General features: G+C 43.3%; 1 protein-coding gene across 1 annotated transcript in view; it reads right to left on the reverse strand.

Annotated features, from left to right (window-relative positions):
* Positions 1–994: 994 nt before the first annotated feature.
* The window catches only part of LOC138118903 (multidrug resistance-associated protein 1-like), a 48,373-nt gene continuing 33,798 nt past the window's right edge, over positions 995–15,569 (reverse strand). The window contains 12 exon segments of the mRNA XM_069030224.1: positions 995–1,633; positions 2,817–3,011; positions 3,570–3,736; positions 4,933–5,091; positions 6,052–6,198; positions 7,208–7,309; positions 7,684–7,810; positions 8,301–8,500; positions 9,355–9,665; positions 10,491–10,698; positions 11,618–11,756; positions 12,907–12,991. Coding sequence (XP_068886325.1) covers positions 1,525–1,633; positions 2,817–3,011; positions 3,570–3,736; positions 4,933–5,091; positions 6,052–6,198; positions 7,208–7,309; positions 7,684–7,810; positions 8,301–8,500; positions 9,355–9,665; positions 10,491–10,698; positions 11,618–11,756; positions 12,907–12,991 — 1,949 coding nt within the window. The 3' untranslated portion in view covers positions 995–1,524.

The raw sequence follows: 15,569 nt of genomic DNA on the forward strand, positions 1-15,569 counted from the left end.
CCGAGCAGAATGATTAGTCTAAGCAGGACCAGCAATTTCTATTTTCAAGGCAAAAAGCTAAACTGACAAAGAAAACCCTTTGTCAAACACAAGGCAAGAAATAACACATTTTCTTTCAAACAATTTTTTACTGCAAGTTCTTTGCAAATATTTGCATTGTCATTACAAAAAATACCAAAGAAATTTCCAGTCTATTCAATTTCAGAGAGTCATAATTTACAAAAAAATAAATAGCTTTACTCTAAGGACAACAATTGTCTAGTATTAAGGTCAGCAATATCAACCACAGAAGTCCACATTCTCAGTGCTGTGTATTTGGATCCATCTGACTTAGTTTGCTTTCTTCCAGCATTTTCCTTTAAAATAAGACTAATCAGAACATTAGAAAAGTAACTTTTTTCTTACCACAGAAAGATGAAAACTCAGCATGGCTCTTGAAAACCAGACTCCATTGCTAGTTTAATTGTTAGACCCTTCCGACACACAACTTTAAAAACACTAATTTTTTTTTTAAACAACTGTAACAGAACATTTTCCCACAAAATTTAAGAGTCAACAGCAGCAGCATGAAGGGCATGTTTCTTTGATATAAGGCTAATGGTCCTTGATGTGGCAGAGCTGCTATGAAAGCACAGAACTGCCAAAGCCAAGGGTGTTAGAATCAACGTCACCCTGAGCCTGCAGCCTCTGCTCAGGCGAATCCTCACTCTCAGCCTCATCCCCACGGGTGTCACCAGCATTGGGCACCCCAGTCGGAATTCCTGAGTGAGCTGGGTATAAGATCAGGGACTGCACACAGCAACGCACCAACTGCTGCACCAATTTGGTTTTGGAGTGATTGTCATTCTAGACATGCTTAAATACTGCTTTGAAGTTGACTGTGCTTTTTCACATCAGCACTACTGACATTACAGTGAACTTGCTGCTCTATGCTGTAAACACATGAAACCTTTAGGACAATGCATAAAGCATTAACCATGTACAGTAAATGCCATAATGAGAAAGTCTGGCACACATTTTATTTCACAAGAAGAAAAATCTTTGGACTATAGTACTATATGCCACAAAATGTTCCAAGTGCATCCCACAATAGATGGCTCATGAAATGAGGAATCCACAAACAAGCAAATAACTAGAATTTGCAAAAATGTTTAAAAAAAAAATAAAAGGGAGGGAACTTCAGAACGTAAGAGTAGATGAGAAGAAAAAGCTTTTCTGAACTTCTCTGATGAATCGCTCAGCCGTACATCTGAGCATATAATGACAGATTTCAGGCAAAAAATAGGAGTCTCTGAAGTGTCTTGCACCGTGTATGTGCTTCTCCTAAAGGTGGCTAAAATCAATACTAAGGAGAAATAAAGTGTAAGAAAAAATTGCATCTTTATGTTTCTTCCATTGCCATGCTCTGGCTAACTTCACTGTGTCTGAAACTCAGCTGTGTGGTTCAGTCCAGCTCAGGGGAAGTTACAGTTCTCCAAATCTATCACCTCCCTCTTCCCCACAGTAAATAGCCAAGTTCAAATGCTACACCAAGCCTGAATCTTTGGCCATGCTATAGAAAATGCCTTTTTCCTGAAGTAGTTGGTCTGGGGTACCACACTCCACCACTTCTCCTCTCTCCAGGACTAACACTCTGTAAAACAAGGAGACGAAAAGAAAAAAAAAAAAACAAAAAAAGAAAAAATGGTCACAAAAAGATCCAGAAAGCCAGTGAACATGGATATATGTGTGCAGACAGAGACTGCAGCATAGCCATTATTTGCAAGTGAAGACAGTGCTGACTGTATGAACAGGCAAGGTTCTCACTGCAGATGGTCTGTGTGCTGCATTGTTTATGTAGCACATGGTTACCCAGCCATCTGCAGACAGCCAGGAGACTCTGGACTGCACTCTGAGCCAGCCAGAAACAAGCTGGCAGCACTTCTTGTCAAGGTGTGAGAGGGCCTGTAAGACCTTGCAAGAGCTGGGATAAATAACCTTCCCATAACACCTCTCCACACCAACTGCTGTTACACAGCTTCTGTGACAAAACAAAAACATGCAACTGGGACCAGGAAGTGCACGAAGTCAGTGGTCAGCTCACTGCTAAACACTGTTGCAGCTCCCTCCATGGATGGCCAGGCACTGCAGAGATGGTCACCAAGCCCTGGCAGGGGCTGCTGCCTGGTGTCACCACTGCCGTGGCTGAACTGGGTGCTCGCCTGCTGGCAGCACTGCTGGGGCTGTGGCTGGCACGGGCAGTGCTCCTCCCTCTGATCTGTCACTGCTGACAGCACAAAGAGAGGGCTACAAAAGTACACTGAAATCCTACCACTGGTCACTTTGCCATTCTGTGATAAAAGGGACAAGAGAGCTAAAACTGAAATATGAGACAACAACTTGGCCCTCAACCACACCTTAGCAAGGCAGCTGAACTTGAGGGAGGCTGTATGAACTATAACCAGCAGTGGTGGAAAGTGAAAACACCAAATAAACTTCAGAGGGCAGGATCTGCCCCTTTAGATTCCCCATGCTGTCTGTGCCTAAATTAGGGCAAGACCCAAGAACAGACTCCTGTCCTTGCCTCTCTCCCCTTCCCAGTTTGCCCAGGCAGGAACAGCACAACAGCAGTGTGACAGAGGGACAAGAGGAGCTCCCCAGGCCAAGCACAGCCACCACAAGCCAGAACATGCACACCCTAGCCATCAAACCAGGGATTCCAGCAGCCCTGTGCAGAGGCAGCTAGAAATGAACCAGTAAACATCCAACTAACACAAAGATTTTTTGAGCACAGTGCAGGTCACACAGTCAGCAAGATAAAAGCAGTATCACCTTACCTCGTGTAGTCCATGATTGTGTTCAGACGATGTGCTATAGTTAATACAGTACATTCTTCAAATTGAGACTTTATAGTTGACTGTATGAGCTTATCTGTTTCAAGATCAACAGCAGCAGTGGCTTCGTCCAGAACCAGGATTTTGGACTTCCTGAGCAGAGCTCGTGCCAAGCACACCAGCTGGCGCTGTCCCACACTGCACAGATGGGATGGGGTGGGGAGAAAAGTCAGAACAAGTTTGCAGCATTAATTGGTATTCATTTTGAAACCTGGCAATTCCTTGTTCTAAAGATAAGGTCAGTCTTACTATTTCCCTGCAGAATATCTAACAGCTTCTGAAACTACATCCCCCTCAAATGAAGTCCTCGCAATGTAGTAAGAGAATACAAGTGGTTTCAGCATAACTGCATCAGGCTGATTCACTGAATTAGTGCAGTGTTGGGGACTGGACTTAAGTGGTTTCTACAAACTGAACATATAAAACCCTGTTAAGGTGCAAATAGCAAGTGAACAGCTTCCTTAGAATAACTGCTGCTGCTAAAATGCTTTCTAAGAGAACTGACAAACCTCAGAGCATTCCAAATATTCCTTAAATTATTTGAAATCCCCAAACTCAAGAGCTAAAAACATGTTGAATAAAACCTAGTTGGTTGATTGCCTGGTCACACATTAAGAATTCTCCAGCTGCCTCCCCAGATTCTCACACAGGCCTGGGAGGTATTAGAATTTTCACAAGCACAGTTCTTTGACCTACCTGAGGTTCTCACCACCCTCAGCACACTCATGATTCAGTTTATCAGGAAGGGATGATACAAAGTTCTTCAGGTGAGCCAGTTCCAAAGACCTCCAAATGTCTTCATCAGAGTGTTGGTCAAAAGGATCAAGATTCATACGCAGAGAGCCAGAAAACAATATTGGATCCTGGTCATGGAAAGAGGTAATTGACAATGTACAAAGAACATGGCAAGTGCTCCAAAAATATTTCTTAGATAACAAAAGGAAACAACATGTACAGATGCAGCTGCAAGCATGCTAATGTAATGAATTTAGGAGTGAGGGCTTGTTTTCTTCCAGTGACAGATTATTCTCCCTCACTCTTATTCCTTACTCCTCTTGGGGGCCTGACCTCTGCCCTCTGCAGATTCTTTCAGTCCAGACCTTTCCATTAGTTAGGAACTCGTGAATTCAGAAGAAAACCCCAACAAAACAAACAAACAAACAAACCAAAATACCCAAACCCCAGCCAACTTTCTTTTTACTGGACCACTAGGCAACAAAAGAGGCCCTCCCTGCTCAACCTTCTGTCAGCAGGGACTACTAGGTCAACTCTTCACTTCTTAGGGAATTAACCATCTGTAAATATTTCAAAACTCTTCAGCTGCAGTATGAATGAAATTACACCTCTTTTTCTCTTGGATAGGAAGAAATACTACTTTGGAAATACTGATGCAAAGCAATCAAAAGGAGAAAGTGAGGTCCCCTCCAGATTTCCAAAAGAAGTGGTGCAGAAAACCTTTTACAGTGAGCTCACTTGTTTTTGCCAGTCTGCTGCAATGATAATTATTAACATCACATTTTATAGTCTTACTTTGAATCAGAACAGGCAATAAAGGCTACACAGTAAGAACAAAAAGACTTGAGACTAAATCCAATGCTCATAAAGCTGTATTTCTAAATGTTTAGGACTATCAAATCCACAGTTGCTGGGCTAGACTGGGATGGTTATGTACAGGTTTCTGTGAAAGAACAGCACTGATAGCACACACTGTGCCCAGTTCACAAAGGGATCCCAAGCAGGTATTCAGCTGGGATCAGCCCTTCCCATTCAGGCTAAGCTGTCTGTAGTATGTAAGTGAACAGCTCCTGAGTCCAGAGGCCAAGGTTTTGCTTCCACAACATGGCTCAGCCACAGCCAAGCTCCTACTTGTTAGCTGGCACAGGCAAACTGAAACCAGCCTAGGGAGAAAAACTCGGTTTCAAGTCCATGAAAGAGCAATTTGAAGGGACTGAATTTCATAGCACACATCAGAGCAGAAGTAACAATTTTCTCCTCAGTACTTTATGGAAACATCACTGTTACCCAAGGAGTTCTGGTAGTGGCAGGATTTTGCACCTACCTGGGGGATGATGGTGATCTTGAACCGCAGGTCATGGAGCCCTATCTTTGCGATATTAATCCCATCAATAATAATTTCACCTTCGGCTGCTTCATTAATGCGAAACAAACCCAAAGTAAGTGAGGATTTTCCAGCTCCTGTTCTTCCAACTATTCCAATCTGTTGGGAAGAAATACAAGAACAACTTACTGAGTTAAAGCATTTCCAAGCATTTCCACCTGAAACCAACACATTTTCTGAAGGCTGTCTTACTTTTGGGGTTACCCGCACACCAAAAGCTCTCAGTTTCACACTGTACATTTTACTTCCCAGTTAGACCGAAGTCTTGATCAATTCTTCTCTTTTTTAAAAACAAATATAAAAGATTGCTACTTTGGTGGGCTGATACACTTCTTGCCATCTGCCCATTCCTACCTCTTGAGGTAGCATTCTGCTACCTATACCTATTTGTAGGTAGAAAGTGTGCACTCAGGAGAAAACAAATGCCCAGCTGGCTACCACAAATAAGGAAGCTGGATAGTAGATCTGTCACAGCTACCTTTTATTCTGCTGTGCAAGATCACACTATTAACAGACATCAGAGAATCCACACGGGACTGGGGTAGGACACGTGTGAGTGCACGGGCAAGGAAGAAGGAGGAGAAACACACAGATCAGCTTGGCCAGATCCAGAGAATCTGCTCTGAAGTCCCATTTTTTCCTGCAGTCTCACCTTGCAACTTCTGCCTCACTAGATCAGGCTTCCCCCCTCTGCAGGCTATTTTCCTGAGATTATAATTAAATTAATCTCTTTGCAACCTACTTCTCTTTGCTTACAGCAAAGAAATTAGCAAAATTCCCTGGGAAGGGGAGAGAAGACAGGATAAACCTCATCTCCCAGTGAAACCAGGCCAAGTGATACTTGGCAGCCCCACACAACAGAGTCTCTTTATCCATGATGCAAAACACACCTTGCAAAGGCTGAGAGCCCACGACATCTGCAGTTTCAACAGGGCTGATTCCGCAGAAGCTTTTCTAGTTCTTAAGAACCCCAGACACACAACAGGGTTAAACCTCTCTTTTGCTTTTGCATGCAGACCTGTGAACTGCAACGCTCTATTATGAATTCAGAGTCATTACCTTTTCACCCCCATTGATGGTAACATTTATGTTTTTCAGAACCAGATCCAAGTCCTCGCGGTAGCGCAAACCGTAGCCTCGGAACTCCACCTTCCCTTCCTCGGGCCAGCTACTGGCTGGGGACGTTTGTTCAATGCTCCACTCAGCCTGAAAGAGCCACACAGACACCTCTGATCAGCTCCTGCTTCAACCAACACAGGCTCAGAGGACTCACAGAATGCAATTAAGAAAAATCCTTCTTAGTGTGTAATTTGCAAAAGGAACTGTGATGAGAAGAGAGGGAGAGAATTACCTCAAGACAGATGAAATGGTGTGTGTAGCCAAGGGCTTGGCTACCTCAAGGCCCACTTGCTGGAGAAATTTTCCTCTTGCCAATGGCAGAATCATGCAGGCAGCACACATTCAGGGAACCTGTCTGTACACCCCACCACAGCAAGGAAACCTCTGGGGCAGCCACATGTGCAACTACAAGCAGTTTAGCTGGGACTGGGCACTAGAACATTAATAAGCTAGTAAAAAGCTGCTGCCTCAGCCTCCCACAGAGGAGAGAAAGGAAAGAACACACCCCACTGCATTCACTGCCACTGCCAAATGAAAAGGCTTTTAAATGTATAAACACTGGTCTGCTACCAGAACTCAAGAAAAAATTCTAGGAAGGGTCTTCATAATGTTTGGTTGCAAAAATAGTGACCCAGGTCAGGTTCAAGTGATAAGCAAGGCAAAGAGAAGCCCCAGGGAACTCTGTAACCATAAAGGGAACAACTGCAGATGAAATGAGTTATGTGATTTAAATCAAAAGAAAAAAAAGTAAAACCTTTTTTATTCCCCATACTGAGTGCAAAAAGAGAAACAAATAAGAATGTGATGTTTAAAGACTTAGGAAACCAAAACATCTGTACAAACCTACTGCTTAGCCCAGGATGTAAGAGCACATTTCCTAAACAGCACTCTGTAAATACCAGTGGATGCACCACAAAAGCACCAACAGGAACTCCCCACTGAGACCCAGCCTGTCCCTGGCAGGCACTCACAGCCCTGAGCTCTGTCCCACCCCTCAGCTCAGAGCACAGGCCCACCCTCCAACCCATTCAGTGGGCAGCTGGGACCTCAGAATAGGGCAGTGACTTCCACAAGTGCGGTGGACAACTCAGCGTACCTCCTTCTCCATTTCAGCGTATTCTTTGACTCTTTCAACAGCAACAATGTTGGTTTCCAGCTCCGATGACATGCGAACCAGCCAGTTCAAGTAAGCTGTAATCTGCAAGAAGGAAAGAAGTCAGAGAGCAGTTTACACTAAATAGGTTACCTGCAATAAATGAAAAGCATGGAACGACCAAAGCATTGCAATTTCATGGAATGCATAAACACAGGCAAGATCTTGACTAATCAATGCTGGACAGAACGAAAGCCTAAATGCCTTTAAGATGCAGGGGATGAGACACCTTGGCCACATCCTCTCCCACAGGGAAGGCACAGAGGGAACTTCCCAGCATCTTCTCAGACACTATTCGTAATTATTATTTTCTATGTTCCTTGTATTAGTTTTCCATCCAAAGCCATATCAAGGTTCTGACTTTCTGATGCAGTCTAACAATTCAGAGGTTTTGCTCTTTTTAAAAAAGGCCAACTTACCTGCAGTGAGTAGGACACTGAGAGGCCAACCAGCCCTGCACTGAGTTTGTTGCGTGCAATCACTGCAAATAGTGCTGCAAACAGGACAATGCAGTTCCCTACGTACTCCAGACGCACAGCCAGCCATCTGCAAGGCACAAAAACATCTTTCCAGTACTTCACCCACAGAGATCAGGGATGTGGACAACAAATGGTCTGTCACACATCTTTTTTATGTAAGATTAATAACATGGCATGTGTGTCCTGCTAGTAACACAGGCACTGCAAGATATGTGAGGTTCTGCTTCAGCAGCATGTGAACCTAGAGGCATCCAAAATGAATGAATGTTTCAGGTGAATAAATTCCTGTCTTAACTACAACTGCTTTCTGGACACTGGGATCAATAAATCAAAACTTTTAAAAGAATATAAGCCAGCAGTAAGGCAGGAACTCTCAGAAAGGTGAGAGATTCAGAAGTAATTTTAATTTCATCACAGAATTTAAACAAAACATCTCTGAAACTGATTTATCCACACAGGCCACCCTCCCCTGGACAAGTATGCCAAGAGCTGTGACTGATAAGGAGCACAGCCAGCAGATCCATGTCCTCCCCAGATAACTGCTGTTCTGCTGTTACCTGTTAGCAACAATGCTTGGATAATAAGCTTTCTGATTCTCATCCACCTTCATGTCATTCTGCTTGATGAAACGTTTCTGCTCCTCAAAGGCTCGGATAACACTGACTCCCAGGAGAGTCTCATTGAAGTGGGAATACACAGGAGAACGACTGACGGACTCAAGGCGCTTGAGCTGCCTCGAAGTGGCCACATAAAATCTCTGCAAATCAGAGTATGAGAATTATGGTTATATCCAGACTGTGTCTGGAAAAACAAGGGGAATCATAAACAGTTCCCTGCCATCTGGGCTGTTAGTGACAGAGATTCAACTTACACATGGAAATACACACTGTCTCCAACACCTTTAGGCCTAAAAGACCATTGCATACATTCTGCTGCCTTTAAACAACTGTCAATCAAACCATCTCATGCCAGAGCCATTTTCTCCTCTTTCTTTTATCAGAAAGTTTAGTTCAACCATTTAAAACACACACATCACCACCTTTAAGGTTAACTCATGGAGCCAAATGGGTTTACTAATTCAAGAGCCAAACCCCAGCTGTTCTCTTCTATCTGTGCAGGCTCTACCAGTTTCTAGGAGTAAAGCCACAGTGAAGCAAGCACACCCTGCCCACTCAGGACAGGAGTGAAAGGCTGCCATCCACTCTCTTGCTCTGTAGACAATAGTCTGATGAAACAGGCACATGAGCAATACAGACACACACCCCTCTAAAGACTACTCTCATATTTGAAAAGAGGTTTTTGGAAAAGCCCATATGTTTTCCATATTTGGGCTCTGAGCATCAAGCTGTACAATATTTGCCACAAAATCTAATGGCATTTTTATAAAGTAGGTATTAAAGGATTTACTTCTGCACAGAGGTCATTTTACACTTGACAAAGGAAGGAAAGGCTGTGCTAACGTCAGGTTATCAGTAAACCATGCAAAGCACAGTCAGTCAAGCATGACTCAAATCCAACACATTGAAATCCTTCCTAGTGCAGAGTAAGAGCTGTCTTAAATAACAGAAGATGTGACAGCTGGTCCTGGTTCCCCCAGGTAACACTCTTTACCTGCACAAACAAGTAGACAAGTCCCAGGGGTGGAATGATGACAGCAGCTATAGGTGTGGCCAGCAGAATGATGATACAAGCCCCAATCACGTTAAATGTGGAGCCCATGAACATCTTGATGATGGGTGGAATGGTGGAGTCAATGGTGTCTATCTCCTTGGAGAAACGGTTCACCAGATTCCCACTGGGAGTGCGTTCGAAGAAACTCATTGGAGACCTGAGCACATTGTGCAGCAGGTTAAGGTGCAGGTGTCGTGATGCAAATATTCCTCCTATTGACACAACCATGGAGTAGCCAAACACAGCAATACCTAGAAAAGGAGACCCATTTTTAACTGCTGCCACCTCTCACACAAAACATTTTCCTCATTTTGTTATCACTGAGCATTAGCATGTCTCTAGTACAATAATCCTGAGAACTAGGGTTCATTTCAGGTAGACTCAGCAAATACACCAAGTAATTAAAAAAAAAAAAAAAATCAGTGAAAACATCACATTCCTTTCATGGAAGAAGTTGCTTCTCCATTACAAAAATTTGTGTAATATTTGAACACTTTCCCTGAGTAAAAATCACTGAATTTTTCACTTGGCATTTGTTTTTTATTGTGGGATTTTCATACCAATTCTGAAGTGGGGTACTTGGGGCATTGGGTTTCATGGCAAACAAACTCTAAACCACAAAGAGGACACAAAACAAAACATGACTGAAGCAGCCTCTTCACAGTGCCCTGGATGGAGCCACAAGCAGCCAGAGCAAAGCCCAGCCAGGGCAGCTGAGCCAGGCTGGGGCTGCAGGGAGGCAGCACAGCCACTGTCTCTGGTGACAAACTGCCCCTGCACACCAGGCCAGCATAGTCTGCTGACAGGCCAAGGAGCCACTTCTCAGATCAGACATTTTGCTACAATTCTGGTTCATCAACCAGCAAAACACTTCTCACTTTGTACAAATGAAAGAAAAACCACATTTACTAACTGAATAATTTTATAGGTTGGTTTTCTTGGTGTTTTTTAAATTCAGGTTTTTCATCTTTCTACAAAAACCCACACTCAAATCCTTAGCAAAATGCTGCTGCAGGCACCAAGAGTATTAGAAACACTGAATCAGCAAATCTTAAAATACACAAGACCAAGCAAACCTTGAGAAATTCCCAGTGCTCCATATACTCCCAGTCTGAGAGTTGTGTTCTGCTGTGTCCCATTGATAACAGGATCATCTGTCCATAAACTCAGCCAGTAGTTGGAAGCCAAGGAGGCTATATGATTACACATAAAGAGGAAAATGGCCAAGAAAGACATAAAGAGTCCAATTGCTTTCATGTAGTCCCAGTACACTGTTGCCTTTACCTAAAGACAAGACAAAAAAGAAATACTCATTTTGCAGCTAAGTTTCAAAAGCAGCAACTCCCCCTTCTCCAACACCTATTTGAAGTCAGTATCCCTCCATCAGGCCATGAAAACACAGCAGCTGCACTCTGGAGAGCCACTGCTTGGGAACATGTGCTGCAAAGCATTCTATGGAGACATGCCAAATCCAACATTCCCTCAGGGGAGGCACACATCATCCTTCCCTTGTCATCCAAGGGAAGGGAGGAGTAGGGAGGGAGCTGCCTGAAGTAACACAGAGCATCAGTAGCAGAGCCAAAAACTTCACTGAGGAGCTCCAGTTTCTGGCTCTCTCTTTGTACCACAAGATTAAAAAGCCTTCAAACCAACCCTTACTCCACATGGCTTCTATCCTATGATCTATCTTTAACCAACAACAAGCAATCCAAGCTTGGATTCAAGCAACATTGCTAGGAGGTGTAACTGCCACTTTCCCAGTCTCAGGTTTCCCAAAAAGCCCTGGGTACCCTGGGATTAGATACTTATGTCTACAGTGGAAATTTGCCTTAAATTCATCTGACTCAATTGCAGCTCCTTACACTGAAGGGCAGTTTTCATTAGGTCACCTAATTTGTCACAACCTCTCCAAGAAATAGCTGCAAGGTTTTCATTTCTCCTTCTAAACTTTGATGTGGTCAGGCCCATCATCTCACACAGAAGTTTTGTGTCGACATTCTTTCCACAGGCAAACATGGGGCTCAAGTTTGGGAGCAGAGGGCACAGCAACACTTCCATCAGGTATTACACACAAGCAGCAAGTTCAAGAATTCACTCAGCCTGTTCTCACACCAGTTACATGGTCTTCAGAAGTTACTTTCTTCTGAAACAGATTTTTCCAAAACTGAAAGAGGGCACAGGAAGTGGCAACTGGAGACCTTACCCTCCCAGTCTTTGCTGTGTCAGCCTCCATCAGTTTCCAGGAATTCTTCTCAGCAAGTGGCTTCTGCAGCTCTGCTGTGCTGCTCTGGTGTTGTGGCTTCCCAGTGTCTCTGCTGTATGTTGAAGAGTTACTGAGTTGCCTGTTTGAAGACATTTATTTTTTAGTCTTAGCTTGACATAGGACAGGTGTTTATCTCACAACTGGGCTTTGACAGTGCACAGCTCCAAGTCAGTGGTTTACACTCCTATGGAGATGTCCTAACCAGCCATCACAGGGCCAGAGTTTACTCGGACCTCCCTCCTCCCCTCAGTGCACTCTCCCAACCCTCCCTGACAGCATTCAGGTCCCAAGTACTCATGTTCAGGTGCAAGTAACAGATAAAGTCGACAGATAAAGAAGTCTTGGTTGCACAATCCCACGCCAGAAAGAAAAATGCTCTGTGACATCAAGACCAGCCTTTCCAAACCTCATCATCAGCACAGCAGCAGCTGGAGTGCAAAAAGGGTACCTGCACTCGCCTCAAAACATGCCATTTAACTCCCAGGCACTCATTAGCTTCCAGAAATACAGTGTCTCTAAAGCACCGTAAGAATAAGGCATAGACTAGGAGATGATTTTGGAAAGGTATCATCAGAGTGATTTGCAAGCACAATAGCAGCTGCTATTAGGTCAGACTAAAGGTCCACCTGGCACTTCATCCCATCTGACAGCAGTCAAATGCAGAAGCCTTGGGAACACACACAAAAGCTGGACCAGCCAATAAAACACTCTCCCTTTTATGCAAGCCAAGCCCACAATATCTTGCTACAACACAAGAGTTTCTTCACATGGAAAGAGTATTGTGAGAGCTGTGTGTGCAGACACAAATGTGCAACAGCCTGTACCAGCCCGGAGTGGGGCTGCAGCCCCAGAGGTTCAACTGCCACGTGCCAGGGGCAGCTCCCACGCAGAGACTGAGCCACCCACTGCAGAGATCCACCTTGTATGGACACGAGTAATGTATTCCCACCAGCAAACCTTGTCCTGCTTGGCCAGAGAGGGGCCTGGATGAGGCCACGTGCTGCTGTGCTTACGTGGGTGCTCCAGGTGCCTGCTGGAGCATTTCCTACTGCTGGACCTGGAACCACAGAGCAGCAGCAGCTTCGCCTTTCTCATGCTGCTGGATCCAGCATGATATATTTTCTTCGAACAAATACCATGACCATCAAATTACTGTTTATCCACATCTGAGTGACTGGTTTGAAAGGATGCAGGGCAAGAGGAAGAAAAAAATAAAGGAGAACACACACCTATGCATCAGCTTTCCAGGGGCTTCATTCACAAGGACTCCATTTTCTATAGGCTTGCCTTCCTTTGCAGATGGACTATTTGTATCTGAGAGGGTGAAAAAGTAAAAGTAAACATGAAAATGGTTAGGCAAAGAGACACAAGCATTTCACTTCAATCTGAATTGCCAGTTGCAATCTTAATATGCAAACAAAGCAGGGAACACAAGTATTTACAAATAATAACAGAAAATTGACCAGGTGTACAAATCAGTTTAGTTCAACCCGCAACAGGGTTAAGTGCCAAGACAGGGAACATTTATTTTTCTAGAAAATGTAGGTCAGTAATGATAACGTAATACAATAATGAGGACATACTTTATGTTCAAGCATGCAACACCAAGTCACATGTGACCCACTCCATGGAAACAAACCCAACACTCCAGCCACTCCTTTTCAAACCACAGCTCCTACATAGTTAGTTAAAAATTATTTTTATTTTAAAATGCAATGAGAAGACATTCTGTAAATGATGGAGTGAAGCTGTAAGAACAGCAGGCACGTGTTAGTAACTTTGAGTCCTCCTGCAAAGCTGAGCAGGAAGAAATGTGCAAAAGCCCGGTGTTTTAGGCAACTGTAATCAGGTGACTTTAAGCAAGAGATCTTTCCATGAATTGTTATCCCACAACATCCCGCCTGTACCAAGATGCAGCACACTCCAGAAAACCTGTCAGCTTGAAATAGCACCCTTTTTTGAACAATTTAATTCAGTGTAATATAGTGCCATGAGTAAAACTTCTAGGTTCAGGTTATGACACTTTTCCTTATAAAAACCAAATGTCTGACTCCTAAAATGTTAGCCGTCAGTAAATGGAACTCTATTTTCATGTGTAAAAGTTAATTTGGAATTTGCAACAAGGAGTTTTGCATTTTTAAAGGCTCTATGCATAGTTTATGCAAAGATACCCACCTGAAAATATTCAAAAGATATTCAGGAAAATTTGTGTAGGTCTAGAGTCTGACATTTTCATGTTTTTATACTAAAGCACATATATGCATAAAAACAGATCATCAGCACATTAACTGTGGACTGCTTTCCCTTCCAGTCTGCAAACTGAATATTGGTTCATTACTCTAAAAACCCAAAGATAAATTGTTCAGCATAGTCTTAACAAAGACAAAATCCAGAGAATGTGAAAAAGTTCAGTAACTTAGTTCTTATTTATATGAATAAGGACCAACCAAGATGGGACTGCTAGTTATTTTAAGCACTTGACAGCATTTGTTTTGAAAGGCTCCCATATGAAAAACAGCAAGCATTCCAGTGACATACTGCTTTAGAACATTGCTGAAGAAAACAAAACCACAAATAAACCATCCTCCCCTAAAAGCTCAAATTTAATTTCATGTTGTAGGCCACAAAGATTTCTTGCTTATACCATATTTAGCTCTGAGAACAAAAAATGCTCAAGACTGCCATAGTAAATCTGACACGTGCACTTAGGATATAACCCCACTAATGAGGGTTTTGCAGAAAAATGTACCCAGAAATTATAAAAAGGAACAGCTGTGAGTACTGAGTATACATTTGAGAACAAAAGGGACCCTCAGGGCTCAATTCTGAACGACGCTTCTCTTGGTACGCTCACTACATTTCTAGGTCCAGGGTGCATCTTTAAAGTTTCCTCATGGAAGCCTTTGAGATACAGAATTGCTGCTGCTGAGTTACCTACAAGCTGCCACACCAAATGCTGCAGCTCACACAAACAAGGACATGCAAACCATGCAAATACCTTCCACTGTGCAGATAAAATTCTTCTAATAATGACTCAGTCTCTTGTAAATAAACTGCAGTTACTCATATTACTCTCCAAGGCAAGCACTAATATAAAGCCACATGGCAAACAGTTACCTGTTTCCAGAGGTTGAATCGTTCCTTCTAATGAAGGATCTGACTCTAAAAGCATATATAATTAACTTTTTTCCAGAACACACTCTACCATTTTCAATCTTTACAACCACACATCCACGTAGAATAACCTAAACCACAAAACTCAAGGCAGAATCAAATTTGATGAAATTGACCTATTTTTAATCCCAAGCCACAAACACAGTTTTCCCACACAGAGAAGAAACCCCATGAAGCTGAGGATGGGAAAGGCAGCAGTAGAGCACAGGTAACCCTCAGGAATCCCAAAGCGAGAAAAAAAGTCTGGGAGGCAACAGGGACCAGAGCTGCAGTCAAACCTCAGGGGCTGGGTAGGAGGAGAGGCTTTCCCACCCTTGGAGAGCAGATGCATTCCAGCCAGAAAGCACCAAACCACAGTGTTCTCAGGCTGCCAACACAGAGCTTCACACATGAGGGAGCCTCCCTTTAAAAGTGGGTGTTCAGCCAACTCAGTCTGACTCCTGTCACAGACTCCTGTGTCCATCCAAAAGCCTGTGATTCTTAGTAATAGTGACCTTTACACAGGCAATAAACATGAATATTATCCCTATGAATCAGACAAGAAATGACTCTACTTTTCACTTTTTACCATTGGCAGAAGATCACTTGAGTAGAACTGATGAACAAATTTGCTGCAAATAGGCCAACCCTGTGATACAGCAATCCTCTCCAGATCACCAGGGTCGTACTGAAGTTAGAAGTGCTTCTTATTAGAAAACTGCAGAGAACCATGGCAAAA

Source organism: Aphelocoma coerulescens, chromosome 14 (genome assembly GCF_041296385.1).
Source record: "Aphelocoma coerulescens isolate FSJ_1873_10779 chromosome 14, UR_Acoe_1.0, whole genome shotgun sequence".
Classification (NCBI taxonomy): domain Eukaryota; kingdom Metazoa; phylum Chordata; class Aves; order Passeriformes; family Corvidae; genus Aphelocoma; species Aphelocoma coerulescens.